Source organism: Octopus bimaculoides, chromosome 16 (assembly GCF_001194135.2).
Source record: "Octopus bimaculoides isolate UCB-OBI-ISO-001 chromosome 16, ASM119413v2, whole genome shotgun sequence".
NCBI lineage: Eukaryota > Metazoa > Mollusca > Cephalopoda > Octopoda > Octopodidae > Octopus > Octopus bimaculoides.
Window position 1 is genome coordinate 20847840 of NC_068996.1, and position 19635 is coordinate 20867474.

The 19635-nt window shown below is 35.4% G+C and overlaps 1 protein-coding gene across 1 annotated transcript in view; it reads right to left on the minus strand.

Annotated features, from left to right (window-relative positions):
* Positions 1-19635, minus strand: part of LOC106872839 (exocyst complex component 8) — a 108283-nt gene that overhangs the window by 27019 nt on the left and 61629 nt on the right. The window contains exons 6-9 of the mRNA XM_014919972.2: positions 6927-7080; positions 6337-6475; positions 3271-3420; positions 688-739 (exon numbers count right to left, since the gene is read on the minus strand). Of these exons, the coding sequence (XP_014775458.1) occupies positions 688-739; positions 3271-3420; positions 6337-6475; positions 6927-7080 (495 nt within the window). The remainder of the gene's footprint in view (positions 1-687; positions 740-3270; positions 3421-6336; positions 6476-6926; positions 7081-19635) is intronic.

Below are 19635 nucleotides of genomic sequence, written 5' to 3' on the forward strand. Positions count from 1 at the left end.
TTTTTTCTTTTTAGATTCAGGTCAAATGCAATTACTCAGACTTTCTACTTATGACTGTTCCATCTTACATAATACATCATCAAGGATTACTGCATCCAAACTGTACTTCACTTTTAAAGGCAGTAGAATGTCATTAGAAATAGATTTAGCTGCTATTTCTAGCAAATCAAATGACCATTTTTGTTCTCAAATGGTTATCTACTTCTCTATTGTCTTTCATTGACATCCTTAATTACATTTTAATTGGAAAATAAATCAACTCTTCTACTGGCTGAAATATGATGATAGTGATGATAGTGATAGTAGTGGTGGAGATGGTAATGATGGTGATGTTATTGATAAATTTAACGATAGCAATAAAGATGAAGAGACGACAGGTGGATAAAGTCACCTCTAAGAAGATTTAGTCCATCATTTAAATGTGGCGTGGACTTTCTTTGGGCTGGTTCTGGCAGCTGTACTGGAAACTTGTACTGGAAAGATGTGTGATGAATTTGATGGAAACAGAGTTATTATAGGGACATACATTTCTTCTAAACTATTATTATTACTTTCATTTCTCAAGATGCTGGATCTCACAGAAGCAAAAGAAAATATAATATGCAGTATTGTTAGAATATGAAGATGACAAAGTCAAAACCACAATGTTTCTACCAATAAAAAAATATAATGCTCAATTCTAATTACTTGAATTCTTTTACTTCAGGTGTTCTTGGACAATCTTTCAAGAATTCATTGACTGCAAAAGAAAAAAAAAAAAAAAAAACCCATTTAAATTGAGAATTAAAAAAAAAAATTAATATTAATAGAAATTAACATTTAGCAAATTGAAAATTTGGCCAGTAATTCTTAAGCTTAATTTCCAAATGTAAGTTAGAGCATCTGGTGTCACTGTTCCATTCTAGCACTCAGTAGAACTCTTGGGAAAAATAAATAAAGTTTCAGTAGAAGAGATCACATTCTAAATATTCTTGTTCTTTCTCTCTCTCTTCCACACATACACATACATACATACATGTATGTGTGAGTGTTTGTGTGTTTGTGTTATGACACCACATAAAGGTTGTAAATTAGCATCATCATCATCATCATCATCATCATACAAGTGAATCTGGTCAATTCTAGTCTTCCATGAAAAAGACATCTGGCCATAGAGAAATATTACCATGCTTGGAAAGAGGTGAGGGTTGGCAACAGGAAAAGTGTCTGGCCATAGAAAATCTGCTTCAACAAATTCCATCTGTTCCTTGCAGGCAAGGAACAGTGGAAAATAACTGATGATGACTACGACGATGATGATGATGATATATAATATTAAAAATACTGAAATTTTAGACAAAGAGAGACAAATACAAATATAAAGGTACATAAATTGTAAATTATAGGGTCTTATTAGTGTGGTGTTTAGATAAGATCATAAAAAGATATGTAAAAATTAGTGCCTTGAAGAAGCAGCACTTAGCTGCTACTTCACCAGACAAATGACAGATAAATCATTGACTTGACAAAGTGCCAGACAATTGCAGGTAACTTTCTTACATGATTCCTTAGTCCAATAGTTTATTTACTTGGCCAGTGTGTTTCTGTTGTCTGTAGCTGCTATGGTAGTCATCTATATATATATATAGATACACACATACGTGTATGTGTGTGTGTGTGTGTGTGTGTGTGTGTGTGTGTGTATGTGTAAAGACTAGATCCAAAGAATTGAGTGGAATGCACTGTAAGCATTCCAAGAACTCGCTAACAGGTCATATAGTTAATTAAATTCCACCATAATTTAACTGCATCATGCACTAATATTTCCTTTGTGGCATATATAAGGAAATAAAGGAAGAAGAGGCAACAGGTCAGTTACCTCTTCTTGATTAACATACATACATCTGACCCTGTACCTTGAGGTGTGCCCTTTCACTTTGCCACTACTTACCACCCTCTTGCTCTTCTCTAGCATCCCATTTATATTCTGATCCCCATTCCTTGTGAGCATGCTCTGGCACTTCACCAACATCTCTCTCCTGCATTTTTCCATTCTCTCTCTCCCTCTGACTGGTTAACCATGTATCTCCTCTACAACAGACCTGTTCTTGGCCTCAATTTTGATCACTGTCTCTCTCTCTCTCTGACCAGGTTACCATGTTCCTCCTCTACAGCATGACAGTTTTCTGCCTAACCAGTTCCTTCAAACCATCCAAATCATGCCAGCATAGAAAACGGACATTAAATAATGATATATATATATCGGCAGGAGCTATTCGGATAGAATGGGGCATGCCAACGCTAGGCCGAAACAGCTGTAAGTTTCTGTTTATTCTCAAATTCCTAATGTACTGTTTATTTGTAACCTTGATTGTTAATATAACATGGTATGTCATAAGCATTTGTATGTTGTCATTTTTGTCATTTTAGTTACAAAATAAGTTAATTAACTCAACAGAACACACTGTCTGCAAGTCGATGAGTACCGCATATTCTCCTCCATTTTCTAATTGCTATATATATATATATATATATATATATATATTGTGTGTGTGCACATGCGTGTAGGTGTGTGACTTAGTAGTGTTGCAATCATGATTGTAAGATTGTAGTTTTGATCCCTGGACTAGGCGATGTGTTGTGTTTGCAAGCAAAACACTTCAACTTCATGTTGCTCTCATCCAATCAACTGGCAAAAATGTGCAATCCTGTGGTAGACTGGTGTCCTATCCAGTGGGGGAATATATACACCACAGAATCTGAGAAACCTATGGCCTGGGAAGGACCTTTGATCAATTTGATATATGTATCTGTGAATATATATATATATATATATACATACACACACACACACACACACATACATACATAGTGCTAATTAACAAACTTCTATGTAATCACTTCACCAGCATGATATAGCAACAAAATTAACTTCCTACTATTGATTAAAACAAAAAAAAAACAAAAAAAACTAGGATCCACAGAAGCTGTTTACTTTGTTTAATATGCTTAATGTAGCAGCCAACTTCCTATCAACGATGTTGCTTCTGGAACCATTCAAACCAACGAAAGATCTTCAGGTATACATTTAATTTAATTAATGAACTTTCTCATCGCCTGTAAAAGGAATACCATGTTTGAAGAACAGGCATTTTAGGGGTAATATACAATAAAGATAGCAACACTATGGTTATTCACACACACACACACACATTTATGGTTTGTTGCACTGAAATGTTTTTTTTTTTAATGTAAAAACTGTAAAATAAGCAATTTTTCGATTTTTTTTACCTCTCTCTACCAAATCAACAGCTCCTTCAAAATCTCTTTGAGCAATACACATATCTGAATCTTCAGGAAGTTCTTGGAGCCAGTCAGTATTGAAAACACTGTTTTCAATAGCATTTTGTTGCTGGAGAACACCAGAATTTTCTTCAAAAGCTGAAAAATGGAAGTAACACATTTACATGAATATATAAAATTTGAATACAACATTATTTCATTAAAGCAAGGAAACATTTCCCACCAAAGAAATTTGCTGTTTTTGTCTTTTATTTTGGAATACTGTCGCTAATTACCAATAATAACGACAATTCTTATAACTGGTGCTTTATTTTATTGTGAGGATGAAAGGTAAAGTTTATCTCAGTTGTCCTATCAAGACCACCAAATCACTGTCCAATAGCAGCAACAACAATAATGATAATTAATATTATTATTATTAGTATTGTGTCACAAAATACTGGGTTTTGGATCTGTTTCTTTAGAATTCCTAGCAGCAATATCTCTATAACTTGTCTAAGTTATTATCTTTTACTTGTTTCAGTCATTTGACTGTGGCCATGCTGGGGCACTGCCTTCATGGATTTATATTCGAATGATTCAACTCCAGTAGTCACTTTTTTATTTAAAGCCTGGTACTTATTCTATCAGTCTCTTTTACCGAATTGCCTAGTTATAAGGATGTGAACATACCAACAGCAGTTGTCAAGTGGTGATGGACACATACTCACATATGATGGGCTTCTTTCAGTTTCTGTCTGCCATGCAGTAAGACTGAACCTAGAACCACATGGTTGGGAAGTAAACTCCTTACCACACTGCCACATCTGTGCCTATTCTTTAAGAACATTTAATATGCATTACTTTCCTTTAGTTTGATGTCTCTTCATTCACCATCTTTTCTTTTCCAGTGAAGGTAGTTATGTGTCTTCTCTACTGCAAGACACCTGTACCTGTCGCTATCATACTTTAACCTCCCATTACCTGGCATAAAGCCACTTCCCTCAATATTACACACCACACAGTTGAAGGGTCTTGTCTTGCAAGTTACTTGGTAACCTAACTAGTGCAATTGCCATGTAAGGAAACATCCAACAAAATGATTGGCGAATGGAAGAGCACTCAACTGTGGAAATTACACCAAAGCCAAAAACTGAATTTGGCACATTTCTCTGGCTCACCACCTCTTCTCACACCATCCAACCCATGCCAGCATGGAAAACTGACATTAAACAGTGATAATGATGATGAGAGCATGTGTAAGTGTGTTGAGTTTTTATATAGAGTGGACTGCCAAGTAAGTATAAGAACAATAATAAAAAAAAAAAGTTTTTTTTTTTTTTACTAGAGTAAAACATTGTGCATGAGAGATGTTGACTGAAGTGACAAACAATTTAGAATTAACTTAGCATAAACCAATAAACAATGTAAACATGGTGATTGGCAGTCATTAAAGACAAACTGAACATTCCACTTGATCAATATAACATTTTTATTGATATGAATTATACAACTGATGTAAGTATGATTCCAGAAATTCATATTTCATTTGAGGCACCATTGGAGGGTTCATCTTCATACAATATTAGAAGACATGAATCAGGTAAAGTTACCTGACTGGATGGAATTCAACTGAGTACTTTAACTCTTTAGCATTTAAACTGGCCATATCTGGTCCAAATATTCTACCTGTTTTATGTTCAAACTGGCCTGATTTAGCTTCTCACACTGATCCTGCAATGTCATTCTAAAAACAAACAATCACATCATCAAAATCTCAAAGCTATGAGATAAATAATAATTGATATTATAAAATGTGAATAAATAAGCATTACATTTGATAGTAATCTGAATGCAAACAAGCTAACACACTATATCTATTTACTGTGAACTGGGTTGAACAGTGAGTCGAGGCACAACATAACGTCTGTTTACTGCATGATGTACCAGACAGATCCAAAACATCTACAGTTAGCAGTAGATGTAGCTGTCAGTATCCATTTACATGCAGATGGACTCTTTTACTCTTTTATTTGTTTCAGTCATTTGACTGCAGCCATGCTGGAGCACTGCCTTTAGTCGAACAAATCAACCCTAGGACCCATTTCTTTGTAAGCCTAGTACTTATTCTATCGGTGTCTTTTGTCAAACCATTATGTTGCAGGGATGTAAACACACCAGCGTCAGTTGTTAAGCAATAGTGTGTGTGTGTGTGTGTGTGGGGGGACACACACACACACACACACAGACAGACAGACAGACACACACACACACACACGACGGGCTTCTTTCAGTTTCCGTCTGCCAAATTCACTCACAAGGCTTTGGTCGATCTGAGGCTATAGTAGAAGACACTTGCCCAAGGTGCCACACAGTGGGACTGAACCTGGAACCATGTGGTTGGTAAGCAAGCTACTTACCACACAGCCACTCCTGTGACTACTGTGTATGAAGATGAACTGTTTTGACTCTTTAGCATTCATATTGTTCTACCAAATGTAATGCTTATTTATTCACATTGTTTAGAATTAATCATGTATTCTATCTTGAAGCTTTGAGATTTCAATAATGTGATTGTTCATTTTTTAGAAAGACATTATAGGGTAGGTATGAGAGGCCAGATCTGGTTGGTTTGAACATAAAACAGGTTATGTTTGGTTTATATGCTAAAAGGTTAACTTGTTGGACATTTAGTTATGTATCTCTACCGAAAATACAATGCAATTTGGAAAAAATTCCATTAAATGATGGTCACACCTGGAATCTCTTTGATCATAGTTCTTATTGTTTAAGTAGACCTATGCTTAAACATCACCGCCAACATAAGCCGATGATAGACCCACTATATATATGATTACTTAACTGACTAAAAATAGCAGCCAAATCTCCTTTGAATTACATCCTATCACATTAGAAGAAGTACATGTGATATAAATGTAGTTTAAAGTCAATCAGGGCCATCATGGTTGAAACAGTTTTGATCGTGGATTTGTTGACTTGTGACATTCATTGCAAAATGTCCAAGAGAAAGTTCCAGCATGAAAAAGAAATTAGTCAATAAGAGTCAATATTTACGATTCGACGGTTCACTTGATACTGATGTATGAGCAACAGTAGCTTGTTGTTCTGCTAAACGCATGGCTGCTTCCTTTTTCTGTTTGTCTCGAGCAGCTTTCTTCTTTTTTGAATCTTCAAGAATATCTAGCCATTGGCGCTAAATAAAAATGAATAAAGTAATTAATTGATTTTAAAATGTTACCTGGAAATTTTCTAAATCTTTTTTTTTGATCTTGATTCTTCACAACAAGCAATTAAAAAAAAAATCACTAGAGTTCATTTAAACCTTTGCCTGTTCAAAGCATTCTCATAAGTTTGTCCTAAATGTCCACACTTGTTTTCTAACTTTTAGTTAGCTCTTGTAATAAAAAACGTAACTTTTATAGATCCCAAAATATTCTGGTGGCTAAAAATATTGGTAATGTGCATCATACATGAAGCATGGATGTCAGAAAATATGTTGTGTGTATCTCATATGATACACATGACAGGCAAAGAGTTAAGAAACCAATGTGATTCAATGGAAAATTTATGGGAACATACAAAGACCAAACAAAGTTGGTAAGGACTGTAAAAATATTATAATTATGGTTATTTTTGATACTTACTTTTGATTTTGCACTGTCTGTCTGATAAATTCGGGAGTCAGGAAACATGAGAATCTTAAAGGCATTCTTCACTGTGTCAACATCACGCACATTAACAACAGCCAAACTATCAAGTTCATATAAACCTTGGAATCGGAAACGAACTGGACCACGACTGAAATGAATGAGAGAAATTGATAATACATATCTGTGTATCTATATATGATTATAACTGTTGCTCTGTATGCGTGCCTGCACACACACACACACACACACACACACACACACACACACACACACACACACACACAATCATCATCATCATTGGCATTCTATGCTCATATGGGTTGGACAGTTTGACAGGATACATTGAACCCAAGGACTGCATTATGCTCCGTTATTTGTTTGCATGGTCTCTATAGCTGGATGCCAACAACCATCAAAACCATGCCATATATATATATATATATATATACATATAATAATAATATTAGGGACAAAATCCCAAATTACAGGTAAAAACTCAATTAAAATCAATTTATAAAAAATCAAAATAACAGTTTCAAATTTTGGCACAAGGCCAGCAGTTTTAAGGAAGGACATAAGCTGATGATCATCGATTCCTTAGTGTTCAATTGGAACTTATTTCATTGACCTGAAAAGGATGAAAGGCAAAGTTGACCCTGGTAGAATTTGAACTCAGGAGGGAAAGAGCCAGAAGAAATGCTGCTAAGCATTTTGTCTGACTTGCTAATGATACTACTAGCTCTCTACTAGCTTAACATGTGCAATGATAACGTGATACAACAAACTCATCAATCCAAGGGCAGATTGAGGGAAGCTGTAGGCAGGCAGTTTTATGCCTCTGCTCTTTCCCTGTGCAGTTCAACTTCAGCATACCTGATGTGCCTGTACTGCCCATCTTGTCAACCCTCTATACCTAATCCCTCTTATCCAAAATAATTCTTTTATCTTTTATCTGTTTTAGTCATTTAGTGGCCATGCTGGGGCGGGGCACTACCTTGAAGAATTTTTTAGTTGAATGAGTTGACCCCTGTACTCACACATACACACACACACATGCACACATGTAATGGGCATCTTTCAGTTTCCATCTACCAAATGCACTCACAAGGCTTTGGTCGGTCTGAAGCTATAGTAGAAGACACTTGCCCATCATGCCACACAACAGGACTGAATCCAGAATCAAGTGGTTGGGAAGCACGCTCCTTGACACCTAAATACTAAATTTTTTTTCAGATGGTCCTAGAGGAAGAGACTGCTAAGTTTCTGGAATCCTTGCTCTCCTGAATTTTATCCTGCAGAAATCAGTATAGAGGAGTTCTAACTGAACATCAACCAATACCAACTACATTACTAGTCAGGAGGGATGCATTACTGATAGAAAAAAAAAAAGTTATACAAGTATTTCTCTAAAAAAGATGTAAATACCTAATTAAAAAAAAAAAAATCTCCCAACTTTTGTCAAAGGTGTAAAAGAGAAAAGGAAGAGAAATAACTCCCTCCATTCAAGTTTGTAACAATTCTCCTCTTTACATGTTCATTAGTTCTAGTCCACTCCATTCCTCCACTGTGCTATCAGTCTGTCCTTTTTAACAGTTAATAACAGTTCTGCTACGTAATTGAAAAGAACACCTCACACCATAATTTTATTGTAGAAGTCAGTGAGTAACTAAATACCATTACTCATAATTATCTTTGTGTCTTTAGTTCAACTTTCCATGGCTTCATTAATTTAATCTCCTAATTACTTTAGACACTACTAATTGATTCTGGTGTATTTTACAGTTGGTCTTGTCTCATTTATAGTCTTTCTTAAACAATCTCTAGCATTTTTCTATATATATATATATATATATATATATATATATAAATAATAATGTATTCCTTTGATGTTGGACATAGTTTATCCAATGACATACCATTAGAGAGAAAAAGGGGGGAGAGGGAAAGAGTGTGGGCATGTTAAACATTGTAATAAAGTGATTTTTAATACTTCATTATAAAATAAATGTCACAGGTCATTTATGTTAAACATAAATCATCTTAGACTGATGCGAACTATAACAATACAACAACCTAACATAATGACCTGAGATATATATCGGCTACTGTTGCTGCTGCTACTGTTGTTGTTTAGCACCAGGTCAACCGTAATCCAGCAGATTAAAGGCATTCTAGCATTGTCCATCCTATAATTTGTTTCCCTACGACTAGGGTTTTCTAGGATTCATACCATAAGCTTAACACCTTCATCTTAATCTAACACAGCTTTTTCTTCAAGACGGTAAGCCATGATATGAAGGAGATTTAGCTGCTACTACTAACAGGTTTAGTGATTGCATAAAGGCTCCCTCATTCATTCATCATGCATTAATGGTAGTATGTGTTACTGGAATTCTAGCCTCCAAAAAAGAACTATGTTAACACTAATAAGATATCTTAATCCTTTAAAATACTGTTGTGTGCTTGGTTCGACCCTTTTTTCCTCTGTGTTTCTGTATTTCCAGCAGATGTTAAGTCTGAGCAGCAGAAATATTATCCTTATTGGTTTGAGAGATGACTGCAAATGTCATGTGATGTGAGGTGAATGAAATGTGTATTTTGTCTGATTGACATAACTTCCTCCAGAGCACATAAAAACCACTAGCCCTCTTATATGCTTTGTCTTCTCTAAGTTTTTTCTGACATTGCTACACCAGACTAGATTCCTCATCAGACTATCTTGTCAGTTTTGTCTTTTAGGAGTAAAACATCAGAGTTGATCTAATTTTTAGTTTTTCTAATACAACGAGGCAAATGGTTTTTCATATCTGAATTCCTAACTAGAAACATGGGACAGGAAAGGGAAGATTGCAGAGATCAGAAGTTCTAAGGAAAAATAAGGCAGTCTGTGTAATATATTTAGTTTAGGGTTTTGCAGGTAACAGAGTGATTTGATGTCATCATCATGTAAAATGTCACAGGAGAAAAGTTGTAAAAGAAAAATTCACAAAAAAAAAAAAAGCCACAGGAAAAACAGTTACAGCATGCACACACACACACACACACACATACACACTTTTAAATAAAACTTCATTTTAAAATTCAAGATATCAAATTAATTGGATTTTGTTCAGATAGATGAAGTCACATATTACCAGTTAATAAGTGAATTAAAATAGGTTTAATTACACTGTAACTATCATTTATGACTGTTAAATGAAAAGTGACTGCCTCCAATATTTTAATTGACTTTATTTCTATACACTAAGAGCATATGGATAGTGAAAAGAATGGCTGCAGCTGCATCAGGTGGACTCTGGAGAGGTAGCCACATGTTAGTTCAAATGAATAGAAGCCATTGTAGTAACGTCAGAAGGAACCAAAAGAGGGCAAAGCATATCAGTGAGTTAATTTGCTGTTATGCGTTGATAGAGGCATGTCAATTAACCAAATCTGAAATGCAAAAGTGTTTCACATTTCAGCTGCACACATCTTGCACTGCAGTGGTCACCATAATGGAAAATCAAGCAGTACTAACCAAACCTTTGAAATCATTTTTTGGCCCATATATCTACTTTTCTGTCTATTCTTGTTTCACTAAACCTGCAAGTCACAGTTTCTAACTAATATGACTTCTAAAATATTTTCCGGTCATATTATTGAAATTAGGTTACACTGACCCAATTCTACAAATTATTTTAAACATGTCTAAAAGTGATTAAATATTTTTAAAAGATATTATTAAAGAATTAAAGACAAAGCAATTTAATATTTAAAAAAATTATAAAAATGTAGAAACAAAGAACATGCATTAAAAATAATCAGATGGGATTTCAGTATTAAAATTCATTGACTTCTTTTCTGGTTTATGAAAGATAATTAAGAAAATTCACTGGTTTATGAAAGAATAACTCTTAAAACTGATTGATGGTGACAAAAAAATACGATTATGTGATATTCATGTATTTCTTGGGATCAAGAATAATTTTATAGAAGCAAAAATAGGGATAGCCCAAAGACTTTGATTTGCTAGGAAGTTACTTTCTTAAGCTGTTGTATGGTGACCGGTAATAAAGTCACAGACAAAAATGTCACAAACACAGATGATGAAACAGAACTCAAAACCTGAGCCTTTTTATTTTATTATTATACACCTGCATTGTCAATAGCATTTCTGAATTTCTGTCCATAACCTTCCAGATGGATATTCAGTCCTGTTATTGATCTGCAAGGTTTGAAGCATAGGTAACGGGCAAAAGTAGTAACTTATTGCATACTTCCAATTGATTAGGTCTGCACTTCCATCACCATAGGACTTTCAGTAGACGGAATGACAAAATGAGGTCATAATAAGTCATTGGATTATAATGATAAATGCTTGTACAACATGAGTACCACTCACTAACGTAGCTGCTCACAGTAGGGGCGCTCCACCCTGGGTGGCACTTTTAAAGGGGTGGCACTTTTGGGTCTGCTGTACACAATATGTGTTTTTTTGTAGGGACTGGGAGCATCACACACTCTAGCTACACTAAAGGTACCACTCCCTGAGTCTCAATCATTAGTATCTAGTGATACACTGAAGCAAAGTGACCAAACAAGTATTCACATGAAACTACACATCTTGCAAAGTGTCTCTCTTCTAGAAGGATGTTGTGACAACAGCTAGGGGTCTCTCACTGCCAGTAGTTTATTGTGAACCCTCACACCAACCAAGAGTATTTCTGTGTTCCTGCACTGAGATGGATTGTCATCACATATGCTAGTTCACCCATAGTTGGGACTGTGACTAGTCCTGCAAACAATAGTGGCTAAGAGATGCTTCAACATCTTCAAAACTCTGGAACTTCCAAACCAGAACCCTACTACTTGATGTAGGTTAAAGACATACATAGGACATATATGTACATACACACAAACATATGAGTGCATGTATTAGCATTTTGCTAAATCAGCCATAAATTTTCATGGTAAAAATATATATACTGGCAGAAATTTTAGCCAAGCTATCAACCGTTTGAGCAGTAACTACTGATAATACCTATGAAACAGGCAAAACTAATCTAGTCTAGTGATTCTAGAGATGGTCATGGGGCAGTTAACTACCCTGTCACTGTATATATATATATATATATATATATATATATATATATATATATATATAAAATATATAGTTTTAGGGAAAATAACCAATTTTCAAGAACTCATCGATGAAAATCCACTATCACATATAGAAAAATTAATAATTAAAAGCACAATAAACGAGTATAATATAAAGTAAAGTAAATATCATAAGATAAATATAATAAAAAGATTACACGTGTTTCATAACCAATTTTCAAATAGAAAAGAAATTTAAATCGATTAAAATCAATTGAAATATATATACTGTGCTCTTTATATATGTATATGCACAACAGAACTTCTGCCAACCAAATTCAATCTCAAGGCATTGGTTGATCCAAGGCTATTGCAAATGACACTATCCCAATGTGCCATGCAATGGGACTGACCCCAAAACTATGTGCTTGAGAAGCAAGCTTTCCTACCACACAGCCATGTCTGATGTGTGCACGTGTGTGTGTGTGTGCACGCGCACCTTTGTGTTAATCCTTGTCCCACACCATCATCTGACAACCAGCGTTGGTTTGTTTACATACCCATAACCTAGCAGTTTGAAAAAAGACTAATGGAATGAGTACCAAGGTCTATTTGTTCAACTAAAACCCTTCAAAGTAGTGCCCTGCATGGCCACACTCTAATGAATGAAACAAATAAAAGATAAAGATAATTCAGTGGCATAGTATGGGTTTTGACTACCCATTTCCTTAAATGTAACATATCTTTGATAATAGCAAACATATGGATATAATGTGGCTGCCTGGTATAGTCTCCCCATCCATACACTATGCTGATACATGAGTGATAAGGGAGATGTGTGATAAGGGTCAAGTGTGAAAGAGAGGCTACCAAAGAGCCTAAATGTAACCTTAACAGTGTGTGACTGATGACATATAACTCTAATGACCAAAATATGAGCCTGATGATTTAGAAACACTAATGATGAAATTCTGACAGTAAAGTCTGCAGAAATAAAATTCACCAACAATAAAAAGGGCAGAACAACACTTCATATTCAGTTAATAAAAAATAAATTAATTGTCACTATTATAATAATAATAATAATAATAATAATAATAATAATAATGGTCGGTGTTAGGAAGGGTATCCAGCTGTAGAAACCATACTAAATCAGACTGAAATGTGGTGCAGCTCTCCAATCAAACCATCCAACCCATGCCAGCATGGAAAAATGAATGTTAAAGATGATGATGATGATGATGATAATGGTTTCAAATTTTTGCACAAGGCCCGCAGTTTTGGGGAAGTGTCAGTCTATTACATTGACTCCAGTACTCAATTAGTACTTATTTTATTGACCTAGAAAGGATGAAAGGCAAAACTGACCTTGGCAGAATTTGAACAATAAAAATGCTAAAAATTCTGCCAGCTCACTGCCTTAATAGTTTTAGGTGGGGTGGAAGGTTATTGTTGTTGTTGTTGTTATTACTATCATCATTATAACTGTGGTGAACTCGATGGCATTTCATCCCTCTTTACGTTCAAATTCCACCAAGGTCAACTTTGCCTTTCATCTTTTTGGGAGTTGCTAAAATAAATACTAGTCAAGTACTGGGATCAATGTAATCGACTAACCCTTTCCCCCAGAATTCCAGGCTTAATACCTATAGCAGAAAGAATTATTATGATTAAGGTGGTCAGCTGGCAGAATTGTTAGAATGCTGGATGAAATGCTTATTGGTATTTCACCTGTTACTATGTTAAAATTCCGCTGAGGTTGACTCAGCCTTTCATCCTTTCAAAGTCAATAAATTAAGTACCAGTGATACACTGAGGTCGATGTCATCGACTAACCCCACAATTTCAGGCCTTGTGCCTATATTAGAAAGGATTACTATGATTATTCATTTCATGAACAGAGTGAATTTATTCTTTTTTACAACTCCACAGAGATAATACTAGCATTTTGCTTTTAAATGTAGGTGAATCATGCAGAGTTCCACATCTTTTGGGCTTTTAGGCCCCTTCAAACTACCAAGAGAGTGTCTGTTACCATATACTCTTCAGGGAATCTTCTTATTTTTTTTTATCTATCTCTTCCTCAGAAAGTATGACCTAATTTGTAATGTAATAGGGTTAGTATTAAAGTTAAGAGATTGAGGTCCTATGTCAGCACTGAGAATTTCAGCTACTCTGTGAGGGAGGGCACCTTTTCATGTAGTTTGCCATCCTGGTCTATCTTTTATTTTCATCTACTATCAAAAGACAATGTGAAGGCGCTACTAGTTGTATCTTCTAGTCAGCCCTGTGTCAAGGGAGCAAACTCTTTGGCTTCTTGAATGTTCCTGTAACTAGGGACAAAGTTATTTTTTCCACAATCCACAAATAGGTGATTGCTGGTGCTCTAGAAACTGATTTTTTTAAAAACCTGATGCTGTTGTCCACTGCTTTCATTCTTCTTTTGCTTCTCTTCTTCTCTCGGCAATAAGTCTTCAAAAGACACTTATTTCCATTTGTCTAACAAATGGACTTTCTGCCCTTCACCACTAGTATGATCGCCTTCCCTATGATGGAAAACAACTCCAAGATAATTTTTATTTTCATCTTCAAGAGGTCATCAGAATATACTTATCTATGCAGACCCCCATACTCCCACCCAGCCAGAAATTGTTTCATATTAACTCCGTACTATGCCACAAAGGTAACAACGAGCTGGAGGCTGACATCTGTAACAATTTCTTTGGTTGTAATCTTTGTGTTTTGTCTCTACATATATTGTGATAGTAGAGGCAGGCCACCTCTACCTGCTTCACCTTATCTTTAGTCTTAGAGCCCATGCACACATTGTGCCTTAGTCTGGGCAATGGAGTAAACATCATACTACATAATCAACCATGACTGCTAACTGTTCCTTTGTGGGTATAAGGAAACCCTTTCTTTGAAAATCACAGATTAAACCATTTTCCTTAGCTTGATGAATTCCTTGAACAAAAGGGAAATGTCACATGTTAATTGTTTTTCCTACAGAGTTAAGCAAGTACTTCATCATCATCATCATCATAGGTTTACAAAACCAATAAAGCAACTATTACTCTAGATATGGGTTTCAAATTTTGGCACAAGGCCAGCAATTTGGGGGAAGAGATTAAGTTGATTACACTGACCTCCAAAAGAATGAAAGGTAAAACCAACCTCAGCAGATTTTGAAGTCAGAACATAAAGGCAGACGAAATACTGCTAAGTATTCTGCCCAGTATGCAAACACTTCTGCCAGCTCAATGCCTTAATACTGCTCTAGTTGCTGCTACTTTTTCCATCATCGTCATATTTTCCTACATATTTTTCAAACTGAATGTCTGTTGTCATAACTCTGTCAACTATTTGTCATAGATTTTTTTTTTTTTTTTTAATTTGAGATTTTATCTTTCCTATTATCTTTTTAACCTTACTTATTTCAGTCGTTGTCGTTGGACTGTAGCCATGCTTCAACTGTTTTAGTTGAAAAAATCACTCACCAGTACTTACATTTTAAGTTTTGTACTTATTGGTTTCTATTGCTGAACCACAAAATTACATGGATGTAAACAAACCAACACTGGTTATCAAGCATTGGTGAGGAATACACTCACACACATACACACATAAACAAACAATGAGCTTCCACATAGTTTCCATCAACCAAATTCACTCACAAGATATTGGTTGACCTGGAGGCATACATGAAAACACTCTAGGTATCACACAGTGGGGCTAAACTCGAAACCACATGGTTGTAAAGCAAACTACTTCATCACACAGCCCTGCCTGTACCTATTTCGTTTGAAAAATTTTTTAAAAAAGTCTTTCAAACTCCTTGTATTTGTAGCTATCATCTTTTTCTACAACTCCATTGCAACAAATAAACAAATACTTACAAAAATATAAACTGTAAAATAGCCAATGCCAAAATTTATTTTATGTTAGGATAGGTGCTTAATGTTCTGCTTTCTATTGATAAAATAAACCCTAATACCTTTTTCCATCAAGAATCCAAACCTTCTCTGGAGCCATATTAACCCTTTAGCATTCAGATTAATCTGTCAAATGTAATGCCTATTTATTTGCATAGCTTTGAGTTAATCAAGCATTATCTTGTAGCTTTGAGATTTCAGTGATGTGATTGTGTATTTTAAAATGACATTGTAGGGTTGGTGTGAGAGGCCAGATCTGGTCAGTTTGAACATACAATAGATAGAATATTTGGGCCTGATACAGCCACTTTAAATTCTAAAGTGTTAAAGATATTTACATATTGTAAGCGACAGCAACAACTTTAAAAACAAGCTGCTACTATTACTACTACCACCACCAATAATAATTAATAATAACAATAATAAACAACAGTAGCAGTAGATAAACATTCTAGTAATTTTAGGGGAAAGGATTTAATTAATTACATTGGCCCGAGTGCTTAATTGGTATGAAAGGATGAAAGACAAAGTTGACCGTGGCAGTATTTGAACCTGCAATGTTAAAAGCTGGAAGAAATGCCACTAAACAATCTGTACAGTACAATAACTATTCTGCTAGCTCACAGTCATGATGATGCTGACTGACATGTAGCTGTAAATGTAAATACATCTCCTAATTGATGTATCAATTCAAACATGTTTGATATGTCTTCAAAGACACAGAAGAAACTTTGCAACTATAAAGATACTGAAATAGATGTAAATAGAACAGGAAAAACGTAAAACAGAGAAAAATCTCGACATAAATGATAATGATTATTCAAAGATTTTCCGAAAATGGTTACACATTAAGTAGAGAATTTTCAATGCAATATGAAAAAAAAAAGTGCATACAGTGTGCAGAAAATGGTGCAATTAGCAGTGTAGTGGGAAAACAAAATAATCCAAGATTTCTGAGAAAAAAAACAACAACAAAAAACAAACAAACAACAACAACAATTGTCTCAAAGCATGAAGACAAGAAAGCATCATACTCAGTAACAAAACAGGCAGAGGAACATCTAAGTAATTTCCAAATACAACAAATCCCAGAATTAGTCGTACTAGAAACAAGCACAGAAAAAGCTAAGCGTATGAAAACCTGTACTAAAACTGCTGCCTTAGATATTCTTACTGATAAATGGCAAGAAAAACCTCTCAATGGCAAATATACCCAAAGGCAGCTAATAGTGCCAATGTTGACAAAGCCCTTACCTATCAATGGTTTGTGTCTTCTGGTTTAGAATAAAAAACAGAAGGGTTTATAATAGCAACCCAAGATCAATGCTTACCTGCAAGAAACTACCAGGCCAACATATTAAAGAATGGCAGTAACCCAACATATTGTGTATATCAACAATAAAATGAAACCATTGATCATGTTGTCTCCATGTGCAGTCTTCTTGTGCCTACAGAGTATCTCAACAGGCATGATAGAGCTGCACAATATATTCACTGGGTAATTTGCAAAAACCTGGTCCTGCCCCATGATAAGAACTGGTGGGAACACAAACCACTTTCAGTGCTTGAAAATGATCACATCTCACTCCTCTGGAACTTCACCATTCAAACTGATAGAAAGATAGATGCGAATAGGCCAGACATCATATTGAAAGACTTCAGACAAAAATCATGCCTCCTCATTGATATGACTGTACCAATCAATATAAATGTATCTGTCAAGAAATACCAAAACTGAGCAAGTATAAAGATCTTGAAATAGAAATTGGCAAAACGTGGAACCTCAAGACTAAAACAATACCTGTTGTCATAGGTGCCCTAGGAATGATAGCAAAAGGGGTTGATTACCACCTAACTCAGATACCAGGAAATCCCATAATGGCAGAAATTCAAAAGATAGTGCTCATGGGAACTACCCATATCCTACGTAAAATACTGTCTATGTAATCTCAAATTTTAAAACAAACTCATAATTTTCTTATGTTTTCTTAAACATTCTCTAGAACAATGCTACATGCAAAACCAAATATATGACACCCTAGGCATAACACCAACATGAACTTCTAACTTGTAGTCTCTTAAGGTCTCTGGGTGAGACTTGGAACCAACTTTTACAAACACAAAGCAAAAGTCAATAATAATAATAACAATTCTTTCTTTTATAGGCACAAGGCTTAAAATATTGGGGGAGGAGGATAGTTGATTGCATTGACCCCAATACTCAAATGGTATTTATTTTATTGACCCCCAAAAGGATGAAAGGCAAAGTCAACCTCAGTGAAATTTGAACTCAGAATGTAAAGACAGACAAAATACTTTCAGTTTCATCTATGACAAAACCTCTTTTGCTATAGGCATCAAACACAAGTAAATTGCCTAACCCTCTCAGTCAAAGGTAGATGGTAGGGCGATTTTCACACTAGACTTGGCTGACAGCCAGATCCATTTCCATCCTACTTCCAACACCAACTGTCCTATAACAAAACTCAACAAATCAGTAATGTTCAGACACTGAATAAGTGTGTACAAAATGGTTTCATCACTTTGCATGTATCTCAGACAGGCCCAGCTAATGACACTTTCAAGCTTGTAGAGTTTGCAGTGATGTCCACTCCTGACAGAACTACCAGCCACAAATTCTCCTGAACAGACCAGCCAGTTCAATCTTGTCAATGCTGAGAATTTTCCTGTTGCAATTCTTCCCTACCACTAGCCCTCTATAGAACAACATAGAAGCTCCACCAACTACATTTTGCTAACTGACAGAGGACAGTTAGTGCCTAATGACATCCTTGTTACTAAGTGCTCATATTTGATCTTTGTTTCATTCAAGACAGTAGCTCATACATGGAAACAGTCTGTGAAAAAACATGCCTAACAAAAGACAACCACACTTGCTCACTGTCTAGAAATTTTTGTAGCCATCACAACCTCAGAACATATCAGCACATCAACAGCCATGGTGTAAGCAGTAAGTGGACTGCCTGACTAGTGAACATGTCCTTTTGACAAGAATTCAAAGAACAGATGTTTCAATCTAGTCATACAAAACTAGGGCAAGGTGTAGTAGTCAGGTAGTAATATATAAAGGTGGTGGTAGGTGCATTTGCCATTTCTGCTTGACTTTTCAGACTTAACCTCTTCTCAGCCTTTTATGGATGACAATGCTCATAATCACATCCCAGTTTGTATGCACATGGAAGTCCAAACTGAATCAGACCACAAGTAATTTAACAGGGCTGCTCATTCGGCTTTCCACAATGCAGTCCAATAGCATGGACTTATCTCTCCCAGTGCTGAGCTGCAAACCTACTGATTTACTTGGGTTAAGCTTTGTGCCTGTCTAAATCTTGTTCTCCTTTCAATAGCTGCTGAACACCTCAATTTCCATGTCTGGCACCATTATAATAATATCATTTATAATGACAACACAGCTCTACCATGTCCCAATTTGAACGGGATGCTCTACAAATACTGTATAACAATGATGGGCTCACTTGTCAAAGACAACGTATGAGTACTCAGTTTTTTTTCCTAAACAACCTGCAGAAATGATTTGTTTATAGTGATCAAAATGTGCTGTACATTAACTCACTCTCTCCATCAAAATAACATTGCTTGAATAGGTGCATGGTGTGTCATGCGTTATGTGTTTAAGTGGTTGCAACACCTGGTCTAGTAGAAAGGATTAT